Source organism: Chionomys nivalis, chromosome 2 (genome assembly GCF_950005125.1).
Source record: "Chionomys nivalis chromosome 2, mChiNiv1.1, whole genome shotgun sequence".
In the NCBI taxonomy this organism is placed as follows: domain Eukaryota; kingdom Metazoa; phylum Chordata; class Mammalia; order Rodentia; family Cricetidae; genus Chionomys; species Chionomys nivalis.
The window spans coordinates 136,749,790-136,763,711 of NC_080087.1; the positions used below are offsets into that span (position 1 = coordinate 136,749,790).

A 13,922-nucleotide genomic window follows, 5' to 3' on the forward strand; every position below is an offset into this window, starting at 1 on the left:
GGTTTCCAAGGTCACCAGGACAGTTCTTGCTCATCTTAAGCCAAAATGAAGGCTGGAGTTTGGGGGTAGGCAGAGGACTCCGCCAAAGCTCAGCTTTTGTCACCCAGTGTCTCACATGATATGGTGACAGCTTCAGGTCTTCCACTCCTCTCTTTGCCTGTAGGTGTCTTGAGGGTGGTCTTTCAGAGGCATACCTCTGTAGACCACACTCTGGGAGGTGAGGGGCACTTGTCCCAGGATCGCAGCTCAGCTGCACAGACTGGCTGGCCAGCAAAGTCTGATGGGACACTGCATTCCATCAAACAAAGCCAGAGTCTGAGGCTTTACCTCCCCGAGGGAAATATGTGTACGGGCTCTTCCTAACCTCTGCCCCCTGCCCACTGTGCCTGGGCATGGTGTGGCAATGCAGGCCACTGGCCTGATGGTGCCACACAGTACATGGTGAGCTGTTTCCCCACTGGAGCAGATGTCCCAACAGTCACTCCTTTGAACCTTGACTTTTGTACCCTGGTGGCACAGCTCGGCCTCTTTCTCCTCTACCCAGTGAAAGACCCCCGAAGAGGACCTTCCCTCGGGAGGAGACCTCCCCACCCCGAAGCCAAGGAACAGGCCGAGACCACGCGGATGCAAACTGCAAGAGGTTTATTAAGTGGACACAGGTACCTGCGGGCAACAAAGTCTTTCGGAGGACTTGCGCGCCTGCAGACTGGGAGAAGGACTTTTTATAGGAAAGAGGGCAGCAAAAAGCAATTTACAGAAGCAGAAGCGTGGTTATCAGAATGAGGCGGGGGGGGGGCATGAATGGTTTTCCTCTCAGCAAACATCCTGCTCTTATCTTATAGGTATCCTACTTTGAAGTCATCCTGCTTTGTTGTCCTTTGAAGTCATCCTGCTTTGTAGATGTCCTATCTTATAGATATCCTGTTTTCCTCTCACGAGAGCAGGCTAGCTGCTGATCCTGAGAATCTTTCAAGCAAACAGGACGTTCTCCCGGGGAGCCTGCTAGCTGCGGGTTCTGAGGAGGGGGTCTGTAGGGTCTTTCATTCTCCCCTTTTCTTTTATCATAGAGTTAAATCTTTTACTCTAAGCAGTTATGGAACCTCGGTTTCTTGTTGTTGTACCATATGATACTGATGTGTCAGTACTAGGGCCTGAATAACTGACAGCCTGTCTTTCATAAACTGGACCAAACGGTTTAAGATGCAGGGCCCAAACAGGAGTATCAGAAGGAGGACAATCAAGGGACCCATCAGAGAAGACAATAGAGTCGTAAACCAGGGAGACTTATTAAACCATCCTTCGAACCATCCTTGTTGCGATTCGAACAGCTCTTGTCTCTGTCTTAACCTCTCTCTAAGCTTTGCCATATTGTCTCTCACCAGCCCAGTGTGGTCCGCATAGAAACAACATTCCTCTTTGAGTGCTGCGCATAACCCACCCTCTTGCAAAAACAACATGTCTAAACCCCTCCTGTTTTGTAGGACTACCTCTGATAGGGAGGTTAATGACTTTTCAAGTGCGCTAACCGATTCTTCCAGCGCCTTGATATCAGTATGCATGGCTGCCTGAAGTTGTCTAAATTGGCTGGTCTCCATAAGAGCTGTGGTCCCTGTGCCTACTCCTGCCGCTATTCCCCCCATAGTGATGCCCCCCAGTAATAAGGCCAGAGTTAGGGAGGCTGGTTCTCTCCTGAATCGGGTTCTCCCTTCAAAATGACTATAGATGTATTCAGGATCATGGTATGTAACTTTGGGCCATAATTCAATTAGAACGCAATAATCAGAGGTTTCACCGAGCACAGCAGCTGAAACGCATGGGGTTAATCCAGTACTGCATGCCCAATAGGTCCCGTTGGAGGCGGCTAGGTAATAGGTTCCTCTGGACACCTTTTGGGTTGAGTTACATAAGGCCTGGTGGGTTTTGGGAATGGTCCCTATGCAAAGTCCCTGTCCAGATACTTCAGACAGGGTCAGCTTATGCTGGGGGGTGGAAGTGCAGCTGGTGGGTGCAGAGGTTTGGTTGGTGTAGTTACCTAGAACGGCCACTCCTTCATAGTAAGGGGGTCTTGAAACCAGACATAGCCAGCAATCTTGGGTCTTGTTCGGATCTGTGAAATTGAGAGCCAGATAGGCTCCTTGTACCAAGTTGACTAGTCTATCTCCTGTTCCAGGCTGACGGGGAGACAGGGTGGTGGTAGTAGTGGCAGGTGTGCTATGGGTACTATTGCTGGCTAAGGAGGTTATTGAGGTACTACGAGGTGCTGCTGGGGGTAAGACTTGTGCTGGCTGGGAAAGAGATTTTTGTTCTGGTAGGACTGGATTTGGTCCTATCGATAGCTGAGGGCCTGCATTCATCACCTGTCGGGTTAACGAAAACATAAGGACAGGATCATATCCAGAACGGTATAGGCGCAATCCCCATGATTTAGGCCCGTCCCAAGAGGCCTCTTTTCCCTGCGTAGTGAAATCTAGGACTAAGGGGTTGCATCTACCTCCTGGGGTGGCGCCCTGGACATCGGTAGCGGTAGCGATATCATAGCAAGGGCCACAAGCTTTTCCCCCGCAAGTCCAGGGTCCCCTTCCCGAGTACCCAGGCGTGGTTCCTCGTCTGAGCGTGATTAGATCCCAGGTGGAGGAGGGTTTCCAGTAAGCCTCCCCGTCGTTTCGCAACCCCATTGGGCACAGTAACCGTCCCCCGGCCCTCCACACCTCTTCTGTGTGTTTTGCCCTGGACAAACATAGAAGTCTTTGTTCCTGGTCCCATGTCGCCCCCCCCCGGGTGATGGCAGCCATATCCCGGGAATGGTTCCTGATCTGAGGGGTTCCAGGACTCTCCCACCAGATCACAGAGGTCAAAGTACAGGGTTGGGAAAGCGTCCGTCATCGTTCCCAACAGGGAGGTGGCATTGGCTACTTTTCCTGTCATGAGATTTGTAACCCTCCAGGTTACATTGAAAACCTGGTGTGGGCTATTTTCTTGTGTTGCCATTCCCAGCCTTAGTAGGGCCCATATAATGATCCAAGGGCCCCACGGGTAAGCCTTATCTTTAAGGGGTTTTGAGTGCGTTGGACTCTCCATGCCGGGGTCGCGGCGGCCTCCGCTTTTTCAGCTGTATGGGCTGCCTTAACGTGCGAGGCGTGGATCCAGGCCGTGATGCCGTCAACCTTTAGTGCCGTTGGGGTGGTCAGAAGGACAGTGTAAGGGCCCTTCCACCGAGGTTCCAAGTTTTTGGTCTGGTGTCTGCGGACCCAAACAGTGTCTCCTATCTGGAAGGGATGTGGTACCACTGGCTGGTTCAGTTGGTCTCGGTAAGCAGCGGCGAGCGGCTTCCAAACCTCTCTCTGCACAATCTGTAACGCCTGTAAATGAGCTTCCAGAGAAGGACTGTTAGCAAAATCGGCAATGTTTGAATCAAAGAAATTTATAAATGGGGGAGGAGCCCCATATAGGATTTCAAAAGGAGTCAGTCCATGAGGCCCCGGAGTGTTGCGGGCCCTGTACAGGGCCAGTGGTAAGAGGAGCACCCAGTCTCTAGTGCCAGTTGCAAGCGTTAATTTGGATAAGGTCTCCTTAATTGTTCTATTCATGCGTTCTACCTGTTCTGAACTTTGGGGTCTATACGCACAATGTAATTTCCATTCGACCCCTAGGAGTTTGGCCACCAACTGACTTACCTGGGAGACGAAGGCGGGCCCATTATCGGTGCCTAAGACTTGAGGCATTCCGTACCTGGGAAATATTTCTTCCAAGAGCTTTTTGGTTACCACCTTTGCGGTTTCGTTTTTGGTGGGAAAGGCTTCTACCCATCCTGAAAAAGTGTCTATGAACACCAAGAGGTATCTGTACCCATAGAGACCTGGCTTAACCTCCATAAAGTCGATCTCCCAATGTACTCCGGGACGATGTCCCCGTATCCGAACTCCTGGACCAAGCTTAGTTCTGCCTGCATTTACCTGAGCGCAGGCTTGGCATTCATCAGTCACTTTTTGCAGGGCTCCGTCCCTGTTCAGGAGGTATTGGCCTGACTCCTGTCTGTCCAGCAAGGCTTTCATCTTCTTTGGCCCCAGATGAGTCAATTTATGCAAGTAGTCTATCATTTTATAAGTATGTTTTGTTGGCATAACAATCTTTTCCTTGAGAACCCAATGTTGCTTTTTGGTGTCATATGTAGCCCCCATCTTCTTTAGAAGATCAATGTCCTCTTTACTATAGGGTAGTGAACTGGAGGCTTGGGCCTCTTCCGGGTTCGTCAAGGGGAGAGCTTGGGAGGTCTTGGTTGATTTTATAGCAATCTCTCGGGCAGCGTTATCTGCCAGCCTATTTCCCTTTGCCTCAGGGCTATGGCCTTTTTGATGCCCAGGGCAGTGCATAATACTTAATTTTTGGGGCAAAAATAAGGCTTTTAGGAGTGCCAGTATCTCAAGTTTGTTTTTAATTTCCTTTCCGTCTGAGGTCAGCAGCCCTCGTCTTCGATAAATTTCCCCATGTATGTGAGCCGTGGCGAATGCATATCGGCTATCCGTATAAACATTCAGTCTCTTACCTTCTGCCATCCGGAGTGCCTGGGTCAGAGCGATGAGTTCAGCTCTCTGGGCGGAGGTGCCTGCTGGTAGGGCTTCTGCCCAAATTATCTCAGTCTCTGTTGTCACTGCTGCCCCCGCCCTTCGTTCCCCATTTGCCAGGAAACTGCTGCCATCCGTATACCAAGTATAGTCAGCATCTCGGAGGGGTTGATCTGTCAGGTCCGGTCTGGTCCCGTGTGTTTCTGCGAGGATCTGGAGGCAGTCGTGGTGTTCCGGGTCCTCCGGCAGAGGGAGCAAGGTCGCGGGATTAAGAGCGACCACAGGTCCGAATTGCACCCGGTCCACATTCAGGAGCAGGGCTTGGTAGTAAGTCATGCGGGCATTGGAGAGCCAGCGGTCTGGAGGCTGCTTGACCAAGGCTTCCACCGCATGGGGTGCCAGGATAGTCAGTGGCTGGCCCAGGGTTAGTTTACCCGCGTCTTTAGTGAGGACTGCAATAGCTGCTACCATTTGCACACAGGGCGGCCACCCTGAAGAAACTGGGTCGAGTTTCTTTGAGAGATAAGCTACAGGACGCCTCCAAGGGCCCAGTTTTTGAGTTAGGACCCCTTTGGCGTAACCCTGTCTCTCATCCACGAATAAATCAAAAGGTTTGGTAATGTCCGGGAGGCCTAATGCAGGGGAGGCTAGTAAGGCTTTCTTAATGTTTTTGAAAGCCCTCTGCTGTTCCTCTCCCCAATCAAACATTGTCCCTTGTTTAGTTAGAGGATACAAGGGTGCTGCCATCTCGGCAAACCCTGGGATCCAGAGGCGGCAGAATCCCGCTGTTCCCAGAAACTCTCGCAGCTGGCGGGGGTTCCGGGGGGCAGGGATGTTAGTGATAGTTTGTTTGCGTGCCTCGGTCAGCCATCTCTGTCCATCTTTTAATTGATAACCTAGGTAAATGACTTGCTTCTGGCACATCTGAGCCTTCCTGGCTGATGCCCGATATCCTAATTGTCCCAATGTCTGTAGGAGGGACTTTGTGCCCTCCTGACATTCTTTCTCCGAAGCGGCCGCCAGAAGGAGGTCATCAACGTATTGGAGCAATGTCAGGGTGGGGTACTGGACCCGAAAGTCTGCCAGGTCCCGGTGCAGGGCCTCATCAAAGAGAGTCGGGCTGTTCTTGAATCCCTGGGGGAGCCTAGTCCAGGTCAATTGACCCGAAAGACCAAGATCTGGGTCCTTCCATTCAAAGGCAAAAAGGGGCTGGCTCTCCGGATGCAGCCGCAAGCAGAAGAAGGCATCCTTTAAGTCTAATACAGTATACCAAACGTGGGATGGTGGCAGAGTGCTCAATAAGTTATAGGGGTTGGGGACCGTGGGGTGCATGTCCTCCACCCTTTTGTTGACCTCCCTCAAATCCTGCACTGGCCGGTAGTCCCCAGTCCCTGGTTTCTTTACTGGTAAAAGGGGAGTATTCCATGGTGACCGGCAGGGAGTGAGAATGCCCTGGTCCAGTAGTCTTTTTATGTGGGGCCTTATGCCTTGATATGCTTCATGGGACATGGGGTACTGCTTGATTGAAATAGGAGTAGCTGTTGTCTTTAATTGAATGATAAGTGGAGGTTGTCGTAAAGCCATCCCCGTTCCCCCGGTCTCTGCCCATGCCAATGGAAAGTTGTTGAGCCAAGGGGCCATGTCAATTGTCTGTTGCCCCGGGGTCTCGTAAAGTCTGTATTCATCCTCCAGCCAGAGGGTCAAAATTTGGAGAGGACCTCCATCTGGGCCCGTTATCTTGGCCCCTGTGTCCTCGAAATGAATTTGGGCCCTCAGCTTGGTAAGGAGTTCTCTACCCAACAAGGGATAGGGACAGTCCGGAACGTGCAGGAAGGAATGCGTCACCTTACCGGTAGCCAGCTGAACCTTCCGATCAGTTGTCCATCGATATCTCTTGCCACCAGTGGCTCCTTGGACCCAAGCAGATCGTTCGCTGAGTGGCCCTGAAGTCTGGGTCAGGACTGAATGCTGGGCCCCGGTGTCTACTAGGAAGGTGACTGGTTGCCCCCCGACATCAAGAGTTATCCTGGGCTCAGGGGGGGGGCTCCTGGCCCTGAGTTCCCTAATCCTCTAAGGTGAGGAGGGAAGTTTGGGGCCTGGGCTTCCTGGGTCCTTTGTTTCTTCTGGGACAATCCTTAATCCAGTGCCCACGTTCTTTACAATAGGCGCATTGGTCTCTGTCCACCTTGGCCCTGAATCGTCCTCCCTTCCTGTCTTCCTCTCTATACTGTCCCTGAACCACGGTGGCCAACACCCTAGTCAATTCCTTATTTCTCTTTTTGTCTCTTTCATCCTCCCGATTTTTCATTCTCTGCCATAATCTTTCCTCTCTTTCTTCTGGAGTCTCTCTCTTATTGAAAATTTTCTCTGCCTCTTTTAGTAAGTCTTGTAAAGTATATCCCTGGAGACCCTCAAGTCTCTGCAATTTGCTTCTAATATCTGGACTAGACTGCCAAATGAAAGACATGGATACACTTGTAGCTTGCCCTGGATCTTCAGGGTCATAGGGGGTATACATCCTATAAGCATCCTTGAGCCTCTCTAAGAAGGCTGCGGGCGTCTCTTCATTTCCCTGTATTACTTGCTTAACCTGGGCCAAATTGGTGGGGCGGCGTGCCGCCCCTCGGAGACCCGCTATAAGCAGCTGGCGATAGAGGCGTAGGTGTCCCCTACCTGCAGCTGTGGTGAAGTCCCAATCAGGTCGCGTCAGAGGGAAGGCCTCGTCAATTTCGTTAGGCAAAAGGGTTGGGCGACCGTTGTCGCCTGGAATGTTTCTCCGAGCCTCCAAAAAGACTCTTTGCTTTTCCTCTGAGGTCAGCAGGGCTTGCAAGAGTTGCTGGCAATCATCCCAGGTGGGCTGGTGGGTGACTAAAATAGATTCAATCAGGTTAGTCAGCGCCACTGGATCCTTGGAAAAAGGGAGGTTATGCTGTCTCCAGTTGTATAGATCTGAGGCAGAGAATGGCCAGTATTGCTGCTGGCCATTCGGGCCCTCTCTCAAGGGTAGAGCATGAGAAGTGGAATCCGGGGGTGGCTCGCGCCTTCCCCGGAGTCTTCCAGCCATGGGCGAGGGGGCTGGGGAGACTTGTGCGGGCTGTCCGCCAGCCACCGCAGCCTCCAACCCTTCCGGACTCTCTGGATTCTCTGGATCTGCATAAGGAGGGGGTTCTTCTGATAGAAGGTCAGTAAGGGGAGAGTCAGGGTTCGGAGGAAGGACGGGAGGGGGTGTAGGGGTAGGTTTCGGAGGTTTTTCTTTGGGAAACTTCTCCTTAAGGATAGTGGGGTATAGGGAAGAAGAGGGTGGGGCAGAGGAAGGTGCAGGAGGAAGAGGTACGAGCGGTTGGCTCCCCGGAGGAGGGGGAGCCTTAGGGGCCATAGGGGTAAGAGGAGGTTGGGGTCTGTTAGAGATGACAAAGGGCTTGACCCACGGGGGTGGGTCACATGCCAGACTTTCCCAGGTAACGATGTAGGCGCGTTGATCAGGGTGTCCATGTGGTCCTGGGCTGAACACCTTTTCCTTAACCTGGGAAATAACATTAAGATTGAAAGTGCCGTCTCTTGGCCATTCCACCCCAAGGGTAGGCCACCTGGACGAACAAAAGATCACCCATTTCTTCTTTCGAACCTCGACTGACTGGTTGTTGGCTCGGGCTCGGACATCAGGCCAGTGATCTAAGGTAAGACTTAAGGGGGTGATTAGAGTTTGTCCCATCTTCTCGAAGAGAAGGGAACCAGATATAAAACAAAAAAAGACACACAGAGACAGAGACAGAACAAACGCGCAGCGCGGCTCCGGCGTAAAACCGAAAGCAAAGACGGAGATTCCGAGGGTCCCTCTTCTCCAGATAGAACTACGTATCCTTCGGATATGGGCTGAGCTCCGAAAAATCGGGCTCCAGAAGTCCTTGCGGACTGACCCTGGGGGCTCGGGTAGGCTCCAGAAACCCTTGCGGGCTGACCTCCGAGGGCCCGGGGTCCTGATGCCCTTGGAACGTCTTCCAGGGCTGCGGGGGAGAAGTCCAGGCTCGTCAGCCCCTTCTAGCCTCCGCCAGAAACAGCGCACCCAGATCTGAGTGTACAGAACTACAGAAGACAATTCAACAAAGAACACGGAAGACACAATCACAGACAACCGAATCGGAGCTGGCCAGCTTACCTCCCGATGGTGAGTCGGTGGTCCCTGGGCGAGGGGGGGGTCTCAATTCCCGGCCAATGCACCAAATGAAAGACCCCCGAAGAGGACCTTCCCTCGGGAGGAGACCTCCCCACCCCGAAGCCAAGGAACAGGCCGAGACCACGCGGATGCAAACTGCAAGAGGTTTATTAAGTGGACACAGGTACCTGCGGGCGACAAAGTCTTTCGGAGGACTTGCGCGCCTGCAGACTGGGAGAAGGACTTTTTATAGGAAAGAGGGCAGCAAAAAGCAATTTACAGAAGCAGAAGCGTGGTTATCAGAATGAGGCGGGGGGGGGGGGGCATGAATGGTTTTCCTCTCAGCAAACATCCTGCTCTTATCTTATAGGTATCCTACTTTGAAGTCATCCTGCTTTGTTGTCCTTTGAAGTCATCCTGCTTTGTAGATGTCCTATCTTATAGATATCCTGTTTTCCTCTCACGAGAGCAGGCTAGCTGCTGATCCTGAGAATCTTTCAAGCAAACAGGACGTTCTCCCGGGGAGCCTGCTAGCTGCGGGTTCTGAGGAGGGGGTCTGTAGGGTCTTTCACCCAGTTGATGGCAGCTCAGCTCAGGCTCCCAGGAAGGGGCAAGTGGGGGCGAGTAACTCAAGTACCTTTCTAACTCAGCAGCTGGGGGCTCCTGGAACTTTTTCTTTTTCCTTTTTTTTTTCCGAGACAGGGTTTTTCTCTAGCTATGGAGCCTATCTTGAAGCTAGCTCTTTTAGATCAAGTTTGGCTTGAACTCACAAAAATTTACCTGCCTCTGCCTCCCAAGTTCGGGGATTAAAGGCATGAGCCACCACTGCCTGGCCTGGAACTTTTTTTGGTGAATGGAAGTGGACTGGAAGGTTGAGTGTGTGTGCCATTCAGCTGCTATGACAGCATTTGTCAGGAAATCAGCACCCTCTTTGAGCCTCGGCTTGCATATTAGTGCTTCCCCAGCAGCCAAATGGCCAGTGACAGGGGACCATATCAATTTTAGAAGATATTGTTCCCTGTGTCTGGTGTCAGTGATCTCAGGTCCAGAGGAAAGCACAGACCCTCTCTGTGCTCCAGGCAATGAAGGTGGATTGGTGGAAATGCACCAGCCCTGCCCCACCCAGGGAGTTTACAGGCCAATAAACTGCATCCTATTCCTTAACTAGATGGGCCTGGCAATGAAAATACAAAGACATGGCTGACTCTCTCTGGGAACATAAATCACCAAGCAGGAGCTGGCTGGACCTAAGGGTTCTGGAGCAGGGCTAGGCCCCAACCACACTGGCCACTCCTGGTAGGCAGGGCAATCTGGGTTCTGGGTTCTCAGTAGGGGTAGAGAGTAGCCTCCAGTGGTTTTCAAGTTCCCTAATTAATTTTCCATTAACACAGTTCCTCATGTTATGGTAACCTCTAACCATTAAATTATTTTTATTGCTACTTCTTAACTGTTATTTTGCTAGTGTTATGAATTGTAATCTAAAATATCTGTGTTTTTGAAGGTCTCAAGGCTGATGGGGGTGTGAGGGCTCCATTAGACCATGATCTGATACTACCTCCTCAGCATATACCATATACTGTGTTGTCTCAAACCACATCCCACACTGTGTTTCCCTTATTACCTGCGTAACTCACAACACAGGCTCCTATAGGCCCTGTGACACTGGAATGGGATCACAGGGTTGGATTTGCTGTTGCCTGAGGCCCCCAAAGTCCAGGTATCTGGGTTGTGCTGGCTCCTAGTGGACAGTATGGGTGGATAGATCAAATGTCAGCTCAGCTGATTCAGGGCCATTTCCCTTCCCCACCTCATACAACCAGGCATTTGCCTCTCCATCCTGTGGAATGTTGTGTCTTTCCCCAGTCACTCTCCTGATGAGAGGACTTGTGTGAATAGCTTGACCTTTTATCTTGCTCAGACTAAATCACAACTGTTGCTTTTGGGTCATGGTTGCCCTGAGGCCACTGACTAGACAGTTCTTGGTCTTCTTTGGTGCCTCAGGAAGCTTCCAGCATTGTATTGCCTCCATAGAACATGGCAGCAGGAGAACTGTAGGTCAGGATAGAAGATCCCTTACTGTGAGGCCCACTAAGGGACAAACAAAATCTTCCTGGCTCCATGGGACACAAGCTTCATGGATACTTTTGAGGACAGTCTCTCGGGCTGTTGGAATCTTGGTGGGATGACTCTGGAATGGGCAGCACTGGTATTGGTTTAGGTTGAATGGACATTTGGGCATTGAATGTAGGCTATGCATCTGCAGAATGGCAAGTGACATGTTAACCAGTCCATCTGAATCTAAGGAAGGAGGTCTAACCAGCAGGACTACCTGCTCCTGTCCTGGCCCCCGAGCCCATCTGTGCCTCTGATGGTCATTGTTAGGTCCTAGCAGGGAAATCTGGGTGGTGTGTCCCTAGGTGTGAGGTCTTTGGGTCTCCTCATGAGCTGGGCACCATCTGGGTAGGGGAGAGATATATGGCTACCTGTGTCTAACCACCCTAGAACTCCAGTTTCTTACCTCTCAGGATGGGTGACTATCTCCACTTGACTGTGATTCTAGCTCTGGTTGGCTCACATGGCCCCTCTGACATCCCCTAGCCAAAGCATGGTCCTCATTTGTGAAATGGGGACCCCAGGTATAGGAGTTTAAAGCTTCAGACATTCCAGGCAGGTGCTGTACCATAGAGCTGCCCCCACCCTTCTTGACATTTTCAGATCTTTCAGCTACCAGGAGTGCTGCTGTGTGTCAGGGCACACAGATGTGAGTCCATTCCACCTTGATTAGAGGTCAGAGAGTTTGAGCTTGTTTTGCTTTTTCAAAGTTGTTGACAACAAGTGACTACAAAACAAGAGGTCCTGACCTAGAGTGACTAATTGGTATTTTAACTACAGAGGTGTATCAGCTTCATCTTGAACAAAGATCAGAGGTGCTCTGTTTATTTGTTTCATCATGTTGATGAAGTCTGTTGCCTCCCCCTTTACCTCTTTGGAGTGGGGTGTGAAAAGACATATGGAAAATAAAGGAGTGGTTCAGTATTCACGAAATTTCCCTCCTGATGCTCTTCTGTGGTTTATCTTTTATTTCTCTCTCATCTCTGTTTCTCTTTGCTTAATAATTCTAATCATCACACTCCTACCCTGGAATGTGTGAATCCAATCTAGGCTTCTCCTAAGCAGCTGTGTCTCTTCCATATCATCCTTGGAAGACAGCTTCCTCCTTCAGGACAGAGAAAGAAACCTTAACACACACCACTGACAGAGTTGAGGCACTCACACCCCTGGGCTCTTACTGAAATAGTCTGCCCACTCCTGGTTTGAACATTGTCTGGCAGAACCCCAAGCCCCAGGAGCATGGCCCTCACTTGCCTGCCACAGCTTTGCTAGTTTGCAAAGCAAAGTATGGGCCTTCAGCATGCTACTTTGAAGAATCTGTTTCACAACTTTCCATTTCATCCACAGAGGCCCCAGGCCCTGAGCCTAGCCAGCAAGAGCAAGTGGTCTTTGGCTGCGGGGACACCATGGAGCTGTTCTGCTCTGTGCCTGGAGGTGCTAGCACAGGCTGCACTGTCTGGTCTAAGGATGACACAGAGCTGATAGCTTCCCACCACATCCTGGTGGGGCCCCAGAGGTTACAAGTGCTGAACATTCTATTGTAATAATAGCGGCAGGGCTGCGTCCCCGACACCCGGCCGCCCGCATGGCTAGCTTATGCCCCGAAATAATTACACGGAAACTGTATTCTTTTAATCACTGCCTGGCCCATTAGTTCCAGCCTCTTATTGGCTAGCTCTTACATATTGATCTAACCCATTTCTAATATTCTGTGTAGTACCACGAGCTGGCTTACCAGGAAAGATCTTAACCTGCGTCTGTCTGGAGTGAGAGAATCATGGCGACTCCTGACTCGGCTTCTTTCTCCCAGCGTTCTGTTCTGTTTACTCCACCCACCTAAGGGCTGGCCTATAAATGGGCCAAGGCAGTTTCTTTATTAAATGAAAGTAATTCCTCCATCAGAACGTCTCCCATGACAATGCTGGGTTCTACATGTGCCAGCAGCAGCTCACTCAGGATGTCCTGTGCCGCTTCACTGTGCATGTGACAGGTAAGTTCTTGGTGGCTGGGGCTGACAACTGTGTTGAGCAGCTGCATTGCTAGGGAGGTCAGGGCAGTCCTAGGCAGCATGGCTCCAGTATCCCTCACTCAAGAGTGTTGCTGGCTTAATTCCCCACATCAGAGGGGATACCTCCAATTCTGTGCTATTTGAATGAATGGCCTTGCAAAGGCAGGGAGCAGTGGTCCCTAAAGATGGAGAGCAGTGTATTCTGAAAATAGGGAGCAGCAGGTCTGCAGATGTAGGAGCGTCACAGGACCACTGCTTGCTTATAACTATTGCGGATGCTCCATCCTCAGGAGATGAAGAAGATGGAGAGAATGTGGTTGAAGACACAGGTAAGATCAGAGCCTAGGCATACTGAGCTGGTCAGGATCAGGCTGCTTCCTTCCTGTAGTCCTGTTGTTAAGGGGCACTTCTACAGGTAGACAGTGCTCCAGGGGCAGTGAGGAGGCAGGGCTGCTTGGCAGGGATTTTGATAAGTTCTGGTGGGAAGGAACGTGAGTAAACCAAGCAAGGTGCTCAGGTTGTCACTGACGAGTACATAGATCCAGGGATTCATGCTGTCTGGGTTTCTTTCCTGCCTGGTTCCCATAATCATTAAGTCCCAAAGAAATCAAACAGAGGTCTACATTAGTTATAAACTGATTGGCCCATTAGCTCAGGCTGCTTATTAACTCATAACTTATATTAGCCCATTATTCTTATCTGCATTAGTCACATTGCTCAGTACCTTTTACAGAGAGGCATTCACATCTTGCTTCTTCTGTGTCAGGGCCAGGATGGCAGAAAGAGCTTTCCTCTTCCCAGAATTCTGTTCTCATTGACCCACCTCTATTTCTGTCCAGTTGTCCTGCCTATACTTTCCTGCCTGGCTACTCACCAACCAGCATTTTATTAAAATACAAGTGACAGGGTAGAAACCATTGTTCCACAGCAGATTCACAGAACTAGTGGCTGTTGCTGCAGACCAGCAGGAGGGGAGCAGTGCCATGCTGAGGCATACATTGTAAAGGGGGCACCACAGATTTGGTGTGAGTATATAAGTGCACATGGCAGTGCCCATGGTATGGGCTAGAACCATGGAGAGAGAGAG

General features: G+C 50.9%; 1 protein-coding gene across 1 annotated transcript; it reads right to left on the reverse strand.

The window, feature by feature from the left end:
- Positions 1–2,995: 2,995 nt before the first annotated feature.
- LOC130869539 (uncharacterized) lies at positions 2,996–8,274 on the reverse strand. Its single transcript, XM_057761783.1, is given in 2 exon segments — positions 2,996–6,609; positions 6,611–8,274. Coding segments are annotated over 2 exon segments (5,277 nt in total). The 3' UTR covers position 2,996.
- Between the last annotated feature and the right edge of the window lie 5,648 nt (positions 8,275–13,922).